Raw genomic sequence first — 16,856 nt, forward strand, 5'->3', positions numbered from 1 at the left:
GGATGCACATGTGCACATGTGGTGGTGTGCATCCTGCCCTCTGCATCGACAGCATCCATATTCTTGTATAAAATACATTTGGGAGGCGCTGGGGTTGTGGCTCAGCGGTACAGTGCTCGCCTAGCACATGCAGGGCCCTGGGTTTGATCCTCAGCACCACAAAAAAAAATGAATGAATGGATAGAATAAAGGTCTTATGTCCAACTACAACTGAAAAATAAATATTTAAAAAATATTTGGGTGGCTGGGGCTGTGGCTCGGTGGTAGAGCGCTTGCCTAGCACAGGTGAGGCCCTGGGTTCAATCCTCAGAACCACATAAAATCAAATAAAGGTTAAAGGTTTTTTTTTTTTTTTTTTAGTTGTAGTTGGACACAATACCTTTATTTGTTTTTTTGTGGTGCTGAGGATCGAACCCAGTGCCTCACGCTTGCTAGGCGAGTGCTCTACCACTGAGCCACAATGCTATCCCCAATGTTAAGTTTTTTAAAAGAAACTCATTGGGGCTGGGATATGGCTCAAGTTGCGTGCTTGCCTGGCATGTATGAGGCACTGGGTTCGATCCTCAGCACCACATAAAAATAAAATAAAGATATTGTGTCCACCTAAAGCTAAAAAATAAATATTAAAAAAAGAAACATTTAGAAAAAACTCACATCCGTACTGACTACGTACGTTTTCCCTTCCTCCACAGATGTGGCATTCGCGATGTGTCAGGTGTTACTAGCCGTTTAGGGGTGCCCAAAGCTCGGCTTATGCAAGTGGCCTTTTAAGGTCAGTTCTTTAGAATGGAGGCTCTTGGGGTGATTTTGTCCCTCCTCCAGGGGAGCAGAGCTGGGCACACAGCCCCGGGGGTGGGGGTTAGAAACCTCTGTTTGCTTTTCACAGAGTCCAGTAGTCCAGGCATGGACTGGTGAGTCTGTGGTGAGTCACATGGGGGTAGTGAGTCTGAGCAAGGTCACCATGTGTGCCACCGTCCCAGGGGGTTGGCCGTCCTGGATGGGCACAGGGCTACCCAGAATGCCTCCAACGCCTGTCCCCAAAACAGGTACCATGGAAAGGGAATCTTTCCTGCTGTGATGGAGACCCCTCCCCAGCTCCCTGTGAGTGAGAGCCAGACTTGGCTCCCGAGGTGTGCACCTGCCTCCCGTGGTGCTCCCACACAGCCTGTGCCGCCTCCCCACCCTGCCCAGGCCCTGTGCCTGCCCCTCGTGGATCAACGGCCCTCTGCTCGTGAACACAGGAATGTGCACGGCCCCGCACTCTGGCACCGGTCTGACATTTAATGCAGAATTTACACGGACGTTTGCATTACATCACACTGGTCAATGGGTCTGAGATACATCTGTTGAAAAAGCAGTGTCCTTTGTCTCCACGTGAACACTTGGGAAGCAGCCCGGATACACAACTCTACCAAAGAAAAAGTACTGTACCCATTTCTGTATAAGAATATATTATTTAAAAGACAGTTTAAAAATAAAAATTCTGTACAGCATCATGAATTCCTTTTTTTTTTTTTTGATCAGTGAACAAAATGGTTCTTAGAAAACGTGGCCTGGAAGTGCCCGGCGCAGGGCGCGACCCCGGCCCAGACATCCTGTGGAGCTCCGCTGCCCTGGACAGTACCGCAGCTCTTCCGCTTCCTTCAGGAACAGTCTGCTGGGAAAAGGAAAGGGCTCCTGGTGAGCCGTGGGGCCTGGCGGGCAGGCGGGCAGGTCACGAGCCACAGTGACACGGGTGCTACCCCGGTTTAGAGGTCTGAGGTGGAGATGCTCGGCCTGTGTGCAGCGAGGCTAGGGCGTGCGGGAGTCCACGGCCTGCGGCTGTCGCTGGCCCTCTGGCAGGCCCAGCCCCAGTTCTCAGGCCCTGTGCTCCAAACGCTTTATAAACTGAGGAGCTCTCAAGTCACCCGACAGACACGTGACTGGTGTGACCTTATTGCGGGGTGGCTGCATGGACCACTTCTGCCACCACGCGGGTTAAGTGAATGACCAGTGTCAGCAGGTGCGGGGGAAAATGCCTAGGCGAAATACACAAATGCTTTATTTTGGAAAACTTTTAAGTACTTCAATTTCACTTTAAAAACATTTTTTTCTGGATGGGCACAGGACTACTCAGAATGCCTGTAACGCCTGTCCCCAAAACAGGCACCATAGAAAGGGAATCTTTCCTGCTGTGATGGAGACCCCTCCCCAGCTCCCTGAGAGCCAGACTTGGCTCCCCGAGGTGTGCACCTGCCTCCCGTGGTGCTCCCACACAGCCTGTGCCGCCTCACCACCCTGCCCAGGCCCTGTGCCTGCCCCTCGTGGATCAACGCCCTATATATGTCCTAATTATGGATCTTTTCTACTAACTGAAGTGTGCTCTCCTTTTCTCAGAGCCCAGTTCTGATTACTATATTTTTATTCAAGGAATTAAACACGCTGTGCACCATGGCTTGAGTGACCCTCAAGGGTTCACGAGGTGACGTTTAAACCCCATTGTGAGGCCCGAGGAGGTGTCTGGGTGGGGCCTGTGGGAAGTCAGGGATTAGACAGGCCGTGGGGTGGAGCCCCGAGGTTGCGCCTTACAAGAACAGGGGGAGACCAGCACACAAATGTGTACGTGCACACACACACGCACACACAGGGGTCCCAACCCTCTCCCACTCTGTCTAAGCGGCCCGCGCAGGGCGCGAGTGGGAGCCGCCCCGCCCGCCCCGGGGAACGCTACCTGCACTTTCCTGCCCATCTCTGCTCTTCCTGCCGCACCTCTTCGTGCTCCCTGGTGCCAGGCGCTCCGTCGTCTTCTGTAACTGGGACAGAGCAGAGCAGGCCAGAGTCAGGGCCAGGGCGGCAAGGGCTGAACCGTGAGCCTGCTGTCCGCGGCTTCCTCATGCCGGAGCGCACTGCCCTGTCCTGTGCCTCGCCTGGCAGACCGTGACCAGCACCTGGACAGGAGCTGGGCCGGCTGCATCCCACAGCTGGGGGCTGGCAGTGGGTGCAGGGTCTGTGGCTCAGGCATGGCCCTGTCACTGCTCTGGTGTCTCCTTTTTGGGGACATGATGGCACTGTGGGGAGTCCTGGTGTCCCCCCTGGGCAGCAGGGCAAAGGACTTGAGACTCAAGACCTTCCCAGCAGCAGCTCGTGGGATGGCCCTGCAGAGAGGCAGAAGCTGACCCCTCGTGTGGCCTGCCTGACCCCTCTGTGGACATCTTGTCCCCTCAGGACTTCAGAGCCCCCCCCGACTTTGTGGTGAAGGACCAACTACAAGAACCAGCACGGCAGGTCTGGCTTCTCGGCTGCCTCGTCAGCGCTGGCTGAGCCCCGTGTGCCCAGCTCTGCCCGGAGGTGGGTGATGCCCTGGAGGACACTTGGCACCCAGTGGGTGGGGCTTGGCGCACCGTCATGGGGAGCCCTGGCTGAGGTAAGCACTGAGCGGGCCAGGAAGGGAGGGGGCAGTGGTGGCCAAGGCCAGGTCTGGGAGGAGCGTGAGGGGCCTGAGACCGCTCTAGATGTCCTGGGCCCTGAGCAGGAGGATGGACAGAGAGAGGCCTCGTGGGAAGCTGGTGTCAGGCTGGAGACCCTGTGGGTCCCGAGCAGCAAGGGCTTTGGAAGGGACACGTGCACCAGGGAGTACTGAGGCAGCCGTGCCAGCTCCTGGGTTTGTGGAGACATGACCCTCCCTGAACCTGTGACCTTGACCTTTCCTGAGAGCCAGCATCAGCCAGTGCAGCCTGAAGCCAGACAGGCTCCCTGACCACAGAGGAGCTGGGCCGCCTGGTGTGTGCTCTGTGCTGGGAGCCCAGTGTGGGTGGTCACTCTGTCCTGGTCTCTCTGCTGCCCTGCATGGACAGCTGGGGCCAAGAAGCGAGGGACCTCCCCAGGCCAGAGCCCCTGACAGGGACCGGTGCTCTAAGGCTGTGCGACCACCCCCACCCCAGGTTCTCTATGAGGCATGGTGGCCAACCCCTCAGAGGAGCCAGGTCACCCCAGCGCTCCTCAGGGCCTGCGTGTACAGGCCAGGTGTTTCCCCGAGTGTCCAGACGCCCGGCCTCCCCGTGGCTTGGTAGCCTGGGTGCTGCCTGTGCAGCACATACAGGGCTTGGGCTGGGTGACAGCAGAGCCTAACGCCTCCGCGTGGCCTGCCTGACCCCTCCGCGTGGCCTGCCTGACCCCTCTGCGTGGCCTGCCTGACCCCTCCACGTGGCCTGCCTGACCCCTCCGTGTGGCCTGCCTGAGCCCTCGCGTGGCCTGCCTGAGCCCTCCACATGGCCTGCCTGAGCCCTCGCGTGGCCTGCCTGAGCCCTCCGCGTGGCCTGCCTGACCCCTCGCGTGGCCTGCCTGACCCCTCGCGTGGCCTGCCTGAGCCCTCCGTGTGGCCTGCCTGACCCCTCGTGTGGCCTGCCTAAACCCTCCGCGTGGCCTGTTTGACCCCTCGCGTGGCCTGCCTGACCCCTCGCGTGGCCTGCCTGAGCCCTCCGTGTGGCCTGCCTGACCCCTCGCGTGGCCTGCCTGAGCCCTCCACGTGGCCTGCCTGAGCCCTCGCGTGGCCTTCACCTCCTGCATGGCGTCGTCCAGCTGTTTCAGCTCCTCGTAGTGGTCTCTGGATTCCCAGAGGGGCTGTAGCATGATCTCCTTCACCACGGGGAACAGCTGTGGAGAGAGACGGCCCTGTGTCTGTCCACCGCTCTTGGGCAATGGTACATGCCCAGGAAGAGAGCTGTCAGGCCTGCAGTTTCCCAGATCCCACAGGAGCCACTTCCCCCAGGTGGCCCTCCTGGCCCTCCTGGGAGGGGGCCTTCAGGGAGATCTAGGTGACAGTGGTGGGAAGCCTGTGGTCAGCCCAGTACCTGGGACTGTTACCAGGCTCCAGCGCCATCCCCTTCCGCTGCTCCTTGGGGGACCCCCCAAGCCCTCTCCCTTCCCCTGCCCCCAGGGGTCACAGGTGGGGAACGGGCCGCAAAGTTCCTGTGCTGACACACACAGGTGACGGCTGCCAAAAGCCCCCTGGCTGGTGGTCCTGGAATAGGAAGGGCAGCCCTGAGAGACACCCCGGCCCAGAGGGTTGGCAGAACAGGGGGTGGGTGATGGGGGTGGGGAAGATGACTCTGTCTTGGACATGGGGGACTCGAGGTGGAGGCCTTGGGGAGTGGCCATAGGCACCAATTCTGGTTGCTTCCTTAGGGGTGAGGCCTGGGGGTCAGGAGAGCCAGGCGCCAGAACTGCAGGCTGGGTTTTGAGCCAGTGGTGACGGGCAGCAGGTGGGACCCCACAGTGCAGGGGAGGCCGGCACCCAGAGAGCCGGAAGGCGGCTGGGCCCAGCAGGGTGCAGTGGCTCCCCAGCAGCCGTCTCCATGACAGCAAGACGGTGAGGCGCCGGTGCTCTGTGGCCACGTGCACGTGTGTGCGCTGACGTGCGTGCATGAATGTGTGAATGCCCGTTTGCAGGTGTGTGTGTGCTCATGTGCACAGACGTGTGCATTTCTCACTGGTGCACCATCAGTCTGTGGTGACGGCCACTCACCTTGGTCACCGTTTCGAACATCGGGATCAGGACAAACTCGATGAACCCAATTTGGGCTGTAGCTTTGGTCACTTTGTCTCGGTCCATGAACGGGGCCACAGGGAGGCCTTCTGACTTCTCACGGTCGCTCTGTGGGAGTGTGGTAGACAGAGGCGCTGTGGGACCTGGGACCCCTGAGCGTCACTGTCCACATAGGAAGCGGGGAAGCAGCTGCGGGGCCAACACTGCGTGCGGGGAGGGGGAGGCGCCTCAGCAGGTGTGCGGAGCCGTGGCCGGGGGGCAGTGGAGCCCTGGCCCCAGGCCGCCCTCGCCAGGGCATCGCAGGGCTGTCCTCATGAGGTGACCCGCCCAGGCTCCCCTTCCCTGGGCTCCCCCTGCCTCTCTGGCTCTCGCTTCTCGACCTTTCTGCAGTTCACTTGAGGAGCTGCCCCTGAAGGCAGCTCCACAGTGGTGACAGGTGGGCCTCAGCCCCTCGGCTCCTCAGGCCCCTCGAGTCTGAGCCCCTGGTTCGGCTGCTGCTGGGAAGGCGTTCTGCAGGCTGGGGGTGGGGGCTGGGCACGCCAGCACACCCCGACCCCATGTCGCAGGCCGCTAAGAGCCGTGGGCCTCGTGAGTCTCTTACCTGCATAAAATACTCTTCTAACAAACAGTCCACCCAGGGCTCCGCCACCTCCATGGGCCGCACCTCGTTAGAGATGTCGCAGCACTTGATCAAGATCATCTTCAGCTGAAAGAGAATCAGAGTGTAGACCACTGCTGCGGCATGGGAAGGTGACCTCCCAGGTGGGAACTGGCCCCGAGGCCAGGTGAGGGGAAACAGCTGTGCCACCTGGAGGGACATGCTCCCCCCACCAGGAGACTGGGAGCGCCAGCCCCCCCACGGCATCCGACACTGACACTTGTGATACCAACTGTAAACTGCAAGTTCAAACATCATTTCCTGGTTGTCAAGGCAGGAGAAAGAGAGGAGGCCCTGCCAGGAGGCTAAGAGAGGAGGCCTTGTCAGGAGGCTAAGAGAGGAGGCCCTATCAGGAGGCTACGATGGACAGGGTGCCAAGAAGAGACCCGAGGCTGGGAGTGTGAGAACGAGGTGTCTTTCAAGAAAGGGAGAGGAAGGAAACCCCCATTTAAAGCACCGAGGGCGGGGTGCCTCGGAACTCTGGGAACCCAGCCCAGCCCTGCTGGCCCATGGGGAAACATGTCCTAGCCACGCAGGAGGGCCCTTTGGGGGGGGCAGCCCTGCCACAGCTGGCCTTGTAAGTCGTGACCCTGGGTGCCAGCGGTATGGGGCCCTCACCCCAAGGCCAGGCTATGGGTTTAGTGTCTGGGTCTCCCGCCTGTGCTGGCTGCCATGATCCCGGGCGGCAGTCCCCGGGGGGCAGAGCAAGACCACGCACCAGGGTCATGTGCTCCTCGTTGCTGTAGTCAAAGTTCTCCATTTTTTCTTTGAAAGAATCCATAATCTCTGCGTGCCGTGCCATGTCAGTGGCCAAGATCAGCGTGATCATCCCCTGAGTCGCGACAGAAGAAAGTGTTAGCAGGGGCACCACCTGGACGGTCACTGAGCCCCCGACGTGGTTCCCTGTGGTCTAAGAACCACTGTCCTCACTCTGCAGACACGGAGACGGCAATGTGACGAGCAGAGGGACTCGCCCAGGCCACAGCTGGTGGGAGGCCTGGGGCCCCGCTCAGGTTGGCATGGCTTCTGCCGTGAGGCCTGGTCCATGCACCACCGGGCAGGCCGAGGGACACTGACTGACTCAGGCTCACAGGTGGACTTGTGAAATCTAGCAATTTCCGCCAAGGACCTTTCCCCCACGTTTGGCCGTCTAGATAGGTCTGTTCCTTCCAGACCTTGTTGAAGTCGAGAACTGATTTTCTAAGGGTATTTTTTCTATCATCTCATCTATGTGTACGTATTATTTGGAAATTATAAAAATATATTTAATAACCTTTTAACCAATTTGTAAATGAGGAGGCAGTGAGTTTTTTTAACATACATGTTTTCATTATTGCTGTGGTTTGAACGTGGTTGGCCCCTCCAAACCTCATGTTGAAATGGGGTCCCCAGGGTAACTGTGTGAGAGGTGCTGGGGCCTTTGAGGAGTCTGGGTCCCAGGACTCCACCCTCTGGGGACTGCGATAACTGTCCAAGGAGTGGTGAGTTCTCACGCTCACTTGCCCTTTAAGCTCCTGTCATGTCCTGGTGAAGCACTCAGCCGAGCAGCCCCCACCAGAAGCTGAGCAGAGGCAGGAGCCACGCTCTCGGACTTTCAGCCTCCAGAACTGTAAGCAGAAAGAAACTTCTTCCCTGGATAAATCACCTAACCTATGGTATTTTGTTACAGCAACAGAAAATGTACAAAATGACTACTTTGCTAACCAAATATTGGATCAGGAAAAGTCACACAAGTCAAAATCACTATCATGCATCCATCCTTCCATCCCTCCCACAGACATTTACAGAGCCTCTCTGCCAGGTGGGGTGTTCTACTTTTCCAAGAAAATAAAACCACCAGCATCAAATACAATCAATATAGGCAACATCAAATATACATTTGGGAGGGGGCATCACCTGCATTTTGAATTATGTAATATCGATGTAAAAATCTGTTATTCTAAAGGATCTGTCCAGTTATCCTCAGAATCTTCAATGATAAGATTTTTTTTTTTTTTTTTTAAATTGGAGCAACTGGATTTTACTCCTAGAGAAAGTCTTCACCCCAGTAAGGTTTTGAAGCAGGACGGTCCTTGTAGGTCCCTGGGTGGCCGCCAGGGGGAAGAGCCTGTGTGGGGTCAGGCGAGCCCTCTCTGCGTGCTGCCTAGCAGGCCCCCCAGCCAAACACCAGGCCCTCTTACTGGAGGAGCCCTGCTGGGCAGGCCCAGGCAGCAGCCGCCATACGGTGGGCGTCCCCTCACAGGGGGAGGCCGGCCAGAGCCCGCCATCACCACCATGGCACGAGCTTGCAGCTGGTCCACGAACTCGGAGGAGAGGGCAGACAGCCTACGGGAATGTGGGGCCAGGGGTCGTGGTGCAGCAGGGACCTGACCAAGCCCAGGGCCGGCTCTGCACTTCGGCTGTGGACAGAGGGGCCTGGTGGCGTGCAGGCCACGGCTCTCTATTGGAGTGAGGGGCCCGTGCTTCCCCCGCTGTGCTGGCTGCGGGGTAAGGGGCCTGAGACAGAGGGCAAGTCCCGTGGGATGGAGGGCAGCAGCTGCTCTCCGAGCCTGTGTCCTGGCCTGCCTGCAGAGCCCCCACACGGGGCAGCACACGACTGGAGGCCGGAGTCCAGAGAGCTGTCGACAGGGTCTCCCAGGCTCTGCAAGGGTTCCTCCTGCCTGTCCAGCTGCTGGTGGGCCTAGGCCTTCCCTGGCTGGTGTCCACATCACTCTGGTCTCTGCCTCCTGTGTGTGCCCTGTCCTCCTCTGTCCCTGAGGAGGACACTTGTTGGTTCAGGGCCCAGCTGGGCCTCCACCCTGGCATCTGGAAACGAACTTAAGTACTTCTGCAAAGACCTTTTTCCAGATAAAGTCACGGGCACACGTTCTGGGCCGGCTGTCATCGGGCCCACCCGGCCCTCCCTGGTTCACTTTGGGATCGTCCCTCCCCTGCAGTGTCAGCAGGTGGAGCTCCATGGGGACCTGTGGGAGGAGGCCATCTCTCTGGGTGCCCGGGCAGGGGCTGCTGGGTGAGATGGTCTTCTTGTGCCGGTGGCAGTGGGGCTGACCATGCCATGGTCAGATGACCCAGCTGGAGCTATGGGCGCAGGGGTCAGCTCAGCAGGTTGGAGCAGACGTGCCTGTCCATGGAGTGCACCCCCTTGGGCAAGGGATCCAAGCTGTCTAAGCCTCAGTGTCCTGAACTACAAGATGGACACAGGGCTCATCTCAAAGAGCTGGTGGGGGTTGAATTGAGTGGCTGTGATATGCAGGCCAGTGGACATCAGGTGCCCACGGCATGGGTCCCCTCTCCATTCGCGGTCCCGGAGAAGGCAGGGAAGGAGGGCAGGTTCCCAGAGTCCCAGGTGGCTTTGCTGTGACCAGGACTCTCTGGGGCCTCCAGCCATGGACAGTAGGGTTCTGCTGTCTCCACAGCCTCCCTGCACGCAGAGGACCCTGGCCCACGCACCTGTCTGATCTGCTTGAACCCGTCTGCAGGCACGTTGGAGAAAATGTTGCACTCGGGCTGGGCCAGGATCTGGAAGGCCACGGCACAGTGGTGGTTCTCCAGGGGCGAGATGTCATTGTAGCGGACGGCCAGCTCTGTGCGGGCATTGATCTGGTACCTGGGGTGCGAGGGCAGAGCAGAGGAGCTCAGGTGCAAGTGGCCTGCGGGAGGTGACACGGCCTGGAGGGGTTGCCGTCTGCCTTGCCAGGAGCCCACTCTGTCAGCGCCCCGGCTCCCAGCTGCTCCCGTAACTGGGTAACCCACGTTTAAAAAACCCCACCGGCCAGGTCCCACCCACGAGCTCGGGCTTCTCCCTGGCAGAGAGCCTCAAGCATTGTGGCAAAAACGGTCAGTCGTCAGCCTGTGCGAAGGCAGGTGTGGGAGAGGGACCAGCTGCGTTCTGGGTCAGATGCGGAGGGTCGGCCCTCCCCGCTGGCCTGTGCCGGCACAAAGGGAACCGGTGGCTGCCTGGAGACCAGCCTCCTTTGAGGAGCAAGATGGCCACACCCTGGAATCCACACCCTGGAATCCACTGTGGTCCTGGCGGCATGGCTCTCAGGACACTTAGTGTCATTGCACAGACACACAGGTTCATGAGGAAGGACCCACATGTCACTGTGAACGCAGGCCCCTGCCACATGCTGGGCCCTGCTGGCTGTGTGGGCAGCACTCTGCCCCGCAGCAGGAGGGACTCAGGGCTCTGCCCATCCTCCTGGCCCCACAGCCCCACCCTGGGCCACCTCTGCCCCTCTTCCCAGCCCTTCTCGGGCTCCCTTCTGCCCTTGCCCTTGGCCTGCTCCTGTGCTCCTGAAGGGGGAGGCGAGGGGCCTGCATGCAGGGCTCTGGGAGTGGCCACCCTCCTCTGCTGGTGACTCTGAAGGCTCCCCTCAGGGGAGGCCCAGGGCCCTGGACAAGGTGGGGAGGCTGGGGGGCCTTCCTCCACATCCCCGGCTAGGAACCGTCTGGGGGTCAGGCTGGAGGGTTCCCTGATAGCCAGGGGCATGTTTAAGAGAAAAGGAGAAAGAAACCTGTACACACGTGTTGTTGTACCCTGGGTGATCCAGGTCGTGGCAGACGGCCGCTGTCATCAGGACCATGATATCCACTTGGGGAAACTTTTCCTGGATGAGGGACAGCGTTTAGTTTCTGCCCTTTTCACAGGGAGCAGGGCTGGCCGAGGAGGGGTGGGGTGGTGGGAGACAGTGACAGGCAGGACACACTGCCCTCCAGCCAACATGAGCCCCTAGGCCGGGGGAAGGAGGACCCAGACCCTGGCTGGGGTGGGGGGGTGGGACCCAGCGACTTTCGATCCTGGGAGTGGCCTCACACAGGTGGAACAGCTGGGACCCCAGGCCTGTGGCTGTCTCTGGGGATGGTGCTGCTGCTCCCCTGCTGGGAGACAGCTGGGTGGCCGTGGGGGGACGCACCTGGAGCCCACAGAGGCAGATCATGCTGTACATCATCTGGGTCACGCAGAAGCAGTGCCGGAAGTTATGGAACGGGTTGTTTCTGTAGTTGTCGTGCACACAGAGCTGCGGAGGCCAGAGAGTCAGGGCCGCCCTGTGCCTGGCCTGCCCACCCTGCCCACCCTGCCCCCAGAGGGCCCCAAGGAGGACCAGGGGTGCTCCACCCGAATCGAGGCCAGAGCGCTCCTGCATTTGCTGCTGTAGAAACCAGGGGCCCTTGGAGCCTGAGAACGTCCATGGGCCCTGCCCTGGCTCGCTGGGGCATGGACAGAGGTGTCCACGGGGGTGTGTGATAAGCCTTGCTGGGAAGCAAAGTTGGGTGCGGGCAGGGGACAGTACATGAGGGGCACTAAGTCCCCTCACCATCCCACAGGTCTTTAATGCTCAGTTTTGAGCAATTGTCTAACTTTTTACACACACACACACACGCACACACACGCACACACACACGCTCTGCCGGAGCCCATCCCACCTCACTTGCCTCTCTGACTCTGATTTCAGCTATTTCTTTGCTCCTCCAAGCGGGAGCTTGGGGGGCCCAGGGCAGGTGGGAGGACAGAGATGGGCCCAATGCCCTAAAGTCCTTGCAGAACTTGCACAGAAATGACGCCTCCCTTGGTAGCAGTCCCCCGGGAGGTATGCAGCCCCCACTCCAGTGTGGCTGGAGGGTCTGCCTGAGGACAGAGTGGACGGGACACTTACCAACCACCGCCTGAGCGTGATGGGGTTGATGCTGAAGTCCCTCACCAGGCCGAGATCATGGTACATGTGCTCCAAGCAGCTCAGCATCTGTGGGCAAAGGGCCAGGCGGTCAGCGCTGGGAGAAGGGAGGCCAGCTGCCCACTCCAGCTGCCTGCACTGTCCTGGGAAATGCCACCAGGGTGACCCAGTGGTGTGACCAGGCCTGTCCCAGGGAGAGTGAGCTTTTATCCTCAGAGTGGGTCCTGATCAGTGGGTGTGCCTCCAGGATCACCCAAGTGGGGTGTGGGGTCTGGGAGCACAGACAGGTCTCCTGGATTGGGGAAGCCAGTGCAGAAGCTATTGAGGTTCACACAAGAAGGAACAGCGGCTGGGTGGGGGTCCCCCACTCCCAACGACTACAGAAATCACTTTATTAACACCTACACTGGAAAGCACGCAGGTCAATAGCATAGTTTAGTGCAGTTCACCCAGTGCACACCTGGGGACGGGCACCTCCTGGAGCGGAAGCCCTTCACTTGACTGTGGCTCAGGGATCAAAGGAGTTTGATGGTTTACATATAAAAAGTGCTAAATTATGCTCCTTTGAGGAGCATAATGGGACCAGGGACGTCTTCTAATGTCCTAATCACAGAGTCTGCAGTGTGGGCCCCGCTGGGGCAAGGGCTCCTCCTAAAGGTGATTTCAGGGAACTCTGCTGTCTACAGACCCCTGTTCAAGGTGAAACGGTTTGTTTAGCCCTGTTGTCCCGGAGTCCATTAAGCCAGGGAGGAAGAGACAGGCGATTTTAAATCAGGGAGCTCGACAAGAGCCGGCTGTTTCCCGGGGAAAGCAGGTCTCGGAGCAGAGCCCAGGGAGATGGAGATCTGCAGAATGGGGATACCGAGGCAGCTCCCGAGGGCATGTGGCAGGACCCAGTGACGGCGCCTGCCTCTGTCTGTCCACCCATGGCTTGGTGCTTGCACGCGGCAGTGGCTGTCCCTGCTGGAGCCCAGCACGCTTCTCCCCTGGGTGCACCATGTGGGAAGGTCACATCCGGGGCTGAATTGTGTCCACCAGGCACGTCAAAGCCTGACAGCCGGCCTGACCACATGAGGAGACAGGGCCTTTACAGAGGTGGGAGGGCAACAGGTCACTGAGGTGGCCCTGATCCACCACGACCCGTCCTTGTGAAATCGGGATGCAGACACACACAGCGGACTGCCCTGCAGGAAGATGCCATCTATGAGCCACAGGAGGAACCCGCCTGGAGGCACCTTGACCTTGGCCAACTTCAGCCTCCAGAATGTGAGACAGTAAGTTCCCATAGTGTAGGCTGTCCAGTGTGTGCACTTGGCCTTGGCCATCTGAGCGAAGGACGGCAGGCGTGCCACTGACACGCACTCTCGCGTGGTAAGCAGTGCAGGAGAAGCGGGCGCGGCAGGGAAGACAGATTCGCGTGACGCTGATCTCTTAGTGCCTTCAGGATAGGGAACAAATTCTGTGCATCACTGAGAGTCAGTCCATTTGGAAGGCTGGACACTACCGCACACACGGGCCACATATGGCAGCTTGAGATGTCACACCTGGGACGTCCTTGAAGCGTGCTATCCGCAGGCTCATCTTCCCTGATAGGACTGTACAGGTGTGGTTAATGTGAAGGGGCCAGGTTTGGGAGATGGTGGCCCCTAAGGAGCCCCTTACAGAGGGCTGGCATCTGGGTCTGGATGAGGATTAGAGGGCTGGCTCCAGGTTGCTGCACAGCAACTACCCAGGTCACCCAGCCGGGGGCCTCGCTGTCCAGAGCTGCCAGTGTTCCCACTGTCCTGGATGTCAGCCTCAGGACCACGGGGCCTGCAGACCCCTTGCTCCCGCCCCACTAGCCCAGACTCTGCTCAAATCAGCCCTGAAGAACTGAAGTGTTTGCTGTGAAATCAGAGTCTGGAGACAAAGGCAGCTGGCAGACAAACCATCTGGTGCCAGCATGGTGCAGGGACGGCCCATCTGCTCCCTGCTTGCAGGCCTGAACCCTGTCTCTGGGCGAGCGCAGCTCCCAGACACTGTGGTGGTGCTGGGCTGAGTGGGCTGCGTGACTGCGAGGGGCAGAATCATAAGGGGCCCAGCAGCAGGACAGAGCCACCATGCCTGCTGTCCCAGCCCAGGAGGAAGCCCTGACAGATCTGAGGCACCAGGGCAGCCTGAGGTCTGTTCTGTCTGGTTTGGGATGGGTGGGACACTGTGCCCAGCTGCGGGGTGGCAGGACTGCCCCACTGGAAGGGAGTGAGGCTTATTGATGGCCAGAGGCAGTTTCACGGGCTCTCGGTCTGTCCCGCCGGTTGTCATTCTTGCTATTCACAAATTCCCGGCATCGCCCGATTCACCAGAGGCCAAGCCCCCAGGCTTTGGGAACCCCTGGTTTGTCACAGCAGGCAGCTGGATACTTCTGGAAGTTCCTTGCCAGTTTCCCTGGCCAAAGCCATGGGCAGTGGAGACACCACACAGCGGCTGGTCAAGGTGCAGGAACTGGCCCCCTGGCAGCCCTGAGGACGGCTGTAAACACTCTGCAAATTGGAGGACAAAGACAGTGGGCTTTCTCATGGGCGCATGAGCCCTTCAACTCATGGGGCGAAGCTCCCACCACTCCAGCCACGGGCAGCTCTATGCTCAGAGGCTCCATGAGGAGGAAGGTGGCCGAAGGGACGGTGAGGCTGTCCATCCCTCGCCCTGGCTCTGTGGCACTGCAGTGGGCTGAACTCACATGACTGTGGCTTTCCTAGAGGAAGGGCCAGAACCGTGCTGGCCCCTGTTGGAGCAGGAGTCCTGGCGCTCTAGGCGCTCTGTTGTGGGGTGACTTGCCTTGGACTTGCTGTGCCCAGCCTCAGGGGAGCTGCGTGCCACCTCTCCTCAGGCTCTGCCTCCGCTCCCTGGGCCTCCACGCTCAGGGCTAGGAGGGCTGCCCACTTACAACCCATCCTGCTCCTGTGATTTCTGCCCCAGTCCTGCAGCCCGAGTGCTGGGTGAAGACTGTGGGCTGCTGACGCTCTGCAGCATCTGTGGGCTGCTCTCCTGGGTGAACTGGCGTGGGGAGCCTGGTACTGGTAACCTTGAGTCATGAATCCTAACGGTGCCAAGTCTCACTGCGGGAGCCTCTGTGGCTGCAGGTGAGCACACTCGGGCTGGGTCCCCATGCTTCTGTGTTGCTGACAAGCCACAGAGTCCTCAGATTTTGGTGGGTTGAAAATTGCTGGGTCTGATGTCCATCCAAGATGAGGGGACTTTCTTTTCTTGGGGTGTGGACAGAGAAAGGCATATCTGATATAATTAGAGAAATAGACTCAAATGAAAAAAAAAAAGCCTCCTTTTTTGTGTTCCTCAGGCAACGGGAAGTTTTGAAGAAACAGCTGGCTGCCAGAAGTGACTCCTCTTTCCCCGAATCCCACGAGTCCATGTGTCTGTGGCCGTGCAGCCGCCTGGGTCAGGACTCCAGGTGTGGAAGCCCCCCACCCCCCCAGCCGTCCCATCTCCTGCCCTCCTGAGCCTATGAAGTACTGGTTTGAACTAAAACCTGGAGACCCAGGGTTTTCTTCTATAGAGAAGAGCAGACAAGAGAAAGCACAGAGGCGGACAAGCAGTTGTGACATCCCTGGTGAGGGTCCACGGTCCTGAGCAGCCTCCCCCAGTGACCCTGGCACCCATGGTGCCCTCACCTACCTCATTGGGCTCCCACAGCCAGACGTCAAAGGTGGGCTTCCGCAGGGCTTCGATGGTCTCTGGAGAGAGCAGGTACTAGGAGGACAGGAGTTCCAAGTTAACCGGGCCCTGAGGCGTGTGCAGACAGAGGCCAGTGGCCTCTGATGCAGATGGTGGCATGTGCTCCTTGATCCCCTTCACAGATACTGAGCACAGACCCACGGTGCCTTCCTCTGGAGAGGGCAGACAACTGAATGGACTTGCATCATGGTGGCCAAAGGAGGGCAAGGGCCTGGGACCCTGGGCAATGGAAGTGTTCCCTATCTTGACCATGGCAGAGGTCTGGTGTGTGTAGACGTCTGTCAACACTCACAGCACTCTGCATCTAGGGAAGATGAGCTGTACCCATCGTCAATCAGGCGTCACACGCCGACAATAAAAACACAGGGAAGAGAAGCCCAGGGGAACGGGCCCTCAGCACACGGGCAATCGCGACTCAGATGCTGGGATCCACCCGGGTTTAGCTGTGGGCTAAGCCACACACTTGCTGATGGGGCCGAGCCTCAGGCCGGCTCGCCGGCACACCCCGTGTTCAGGGTGAATTGTCTTTTACACACGGGAAGATACGGCCTGTGGCATCTGCTGTGGCCTTCTCCCAGGTCTTTTGTTGGTTTTCTTAAGAAGGGACTGGCCTGGAGGACTGGCCTGGGCCGTGCGTGGTGAGTCCTGGGACAGGGTTACTAGGGATGTGGGTCCTGTCTTCCTGCAGAGAGACACTGGTCTCCAAAGGAAAGTCTCCAATCACATTCAGCGCACGGCTCAAACCTCGCCAGAAAACCACTCACCGCCCCCACCCCGGCCCACGCGGAGGCTCCTGGAGGCCTTGGCCGCCACTCAGACTGTGGGCAGTGGGAGGACCTGTCTGAGGGGCCCAGTGCCTCAGTCTCAGCTAAGAGTAGGAGCCAGGAGTTTGCTGGCCCACCACCCGAGGCCACAGCTGCGAAGGCGACCTTCCTTAACAGCCCACTTCCTTAACAGCTCAGTCCCAGCGCCGGGCGACTGAACCAAGGGCCTGGCTGCTTTTATAACCTGAGGAGACTCTCCATTAAAACTGTGGATTGTTCAGGGACAGGAGATCCAACCAAGTGCATTTTAGAAAATTCAAATATTCAAGGTCAACCTACTTTTTTAAAAAAAAATTTAGTTGTCAATGGACCTTTACTTTACTGATTGAGATGCAGTGCTGAGAATCGAACCCAGGGCCTTATACATGCCAGACAAGTGCTCTACCACCGAGCCACAGCCCAGCCCTCAAGCTCAACCTCTCTTGAGTGCAAACACCTCTTACAGA

General features: G+C 59.0%; 1 protein-coding gene across 4 annotated transcripts in view; it reads right to left on the reverse strand.

Moving 5' to 3' along the window:
• Positions 1–1,267: 1,267 nt before the first annotated feature.
• Positions 1,268–16,856, reverse strand: part of Pde9a (phosphodiesterase 9A) — an 84,800-nt gene continuing 69,211 nt past the window's right edge. The window contains exons 9-19 of one of the 4 annotated variants that reach the window (XM_071615004.1): positions 15,527–15,601; positions 11,840–11,926; positions 11,099–11,203; positions 10,710–10,792; positions 9,633–9,789; positions 6,901–7,014; positions 6,126–6,230; positions 5,504–5,632; positions 4,537–4,632; positions 2,711–2,786; positions 1,268–1,654 (exon numbers count right to left, since the gene is read on the reverse strand). In XM_071615004.1, the coding sequence (XP_071471105.1) occupies positions 1,644–1,654; positions 2,711–2,786; positions 4,537–4,632; positions 5,504–5,632; positions 6,126–6,230; positions 6,901–7,014; positions 9,633–9,789; positions 10,710–10,792; positions 11,099–11,203; positions 11,840–11,926; positions 15,527–15,601 (1,038 nt within the window). In that variant the 3' untranslated portion in view covers positions 1,268–1,643. Of the gene's footprint in view, positions 1,658–2,329; positions 2,511–2,710; positions 2,793–4,536; positions 4,633–5,503; positions 5,633–6,125; positions 6,231–6,900; positions 7,015–9,632; positions 9,790–10,709; positions 10,793–11,098; positions 11,204–11,839; positions 11,927–15,526; positions 15,602–16,856 lie in introns of those variants that run through there. The other 3 variants (XM_027929015.2, XM_027929013.2, XM_027929012.2) reach the window with 3 other exon arrangements.

The sequence above is a fragment of the Marmota flaviventris genome, chromosome 8, assembly GCF_047511675.1.
Source record: "Marmota flaviventris isolate mMarFla1 chromosome 8, mMarFla1.hap1, whole genome shotgun sequence".
Classification (NCBI taxonomy): domain Eukaryota; kingdom Metazoa; phylum Chordata; class Mammalia; order Rodentia; family Sciuridae; genus Marmota; species Marmota flaviventris.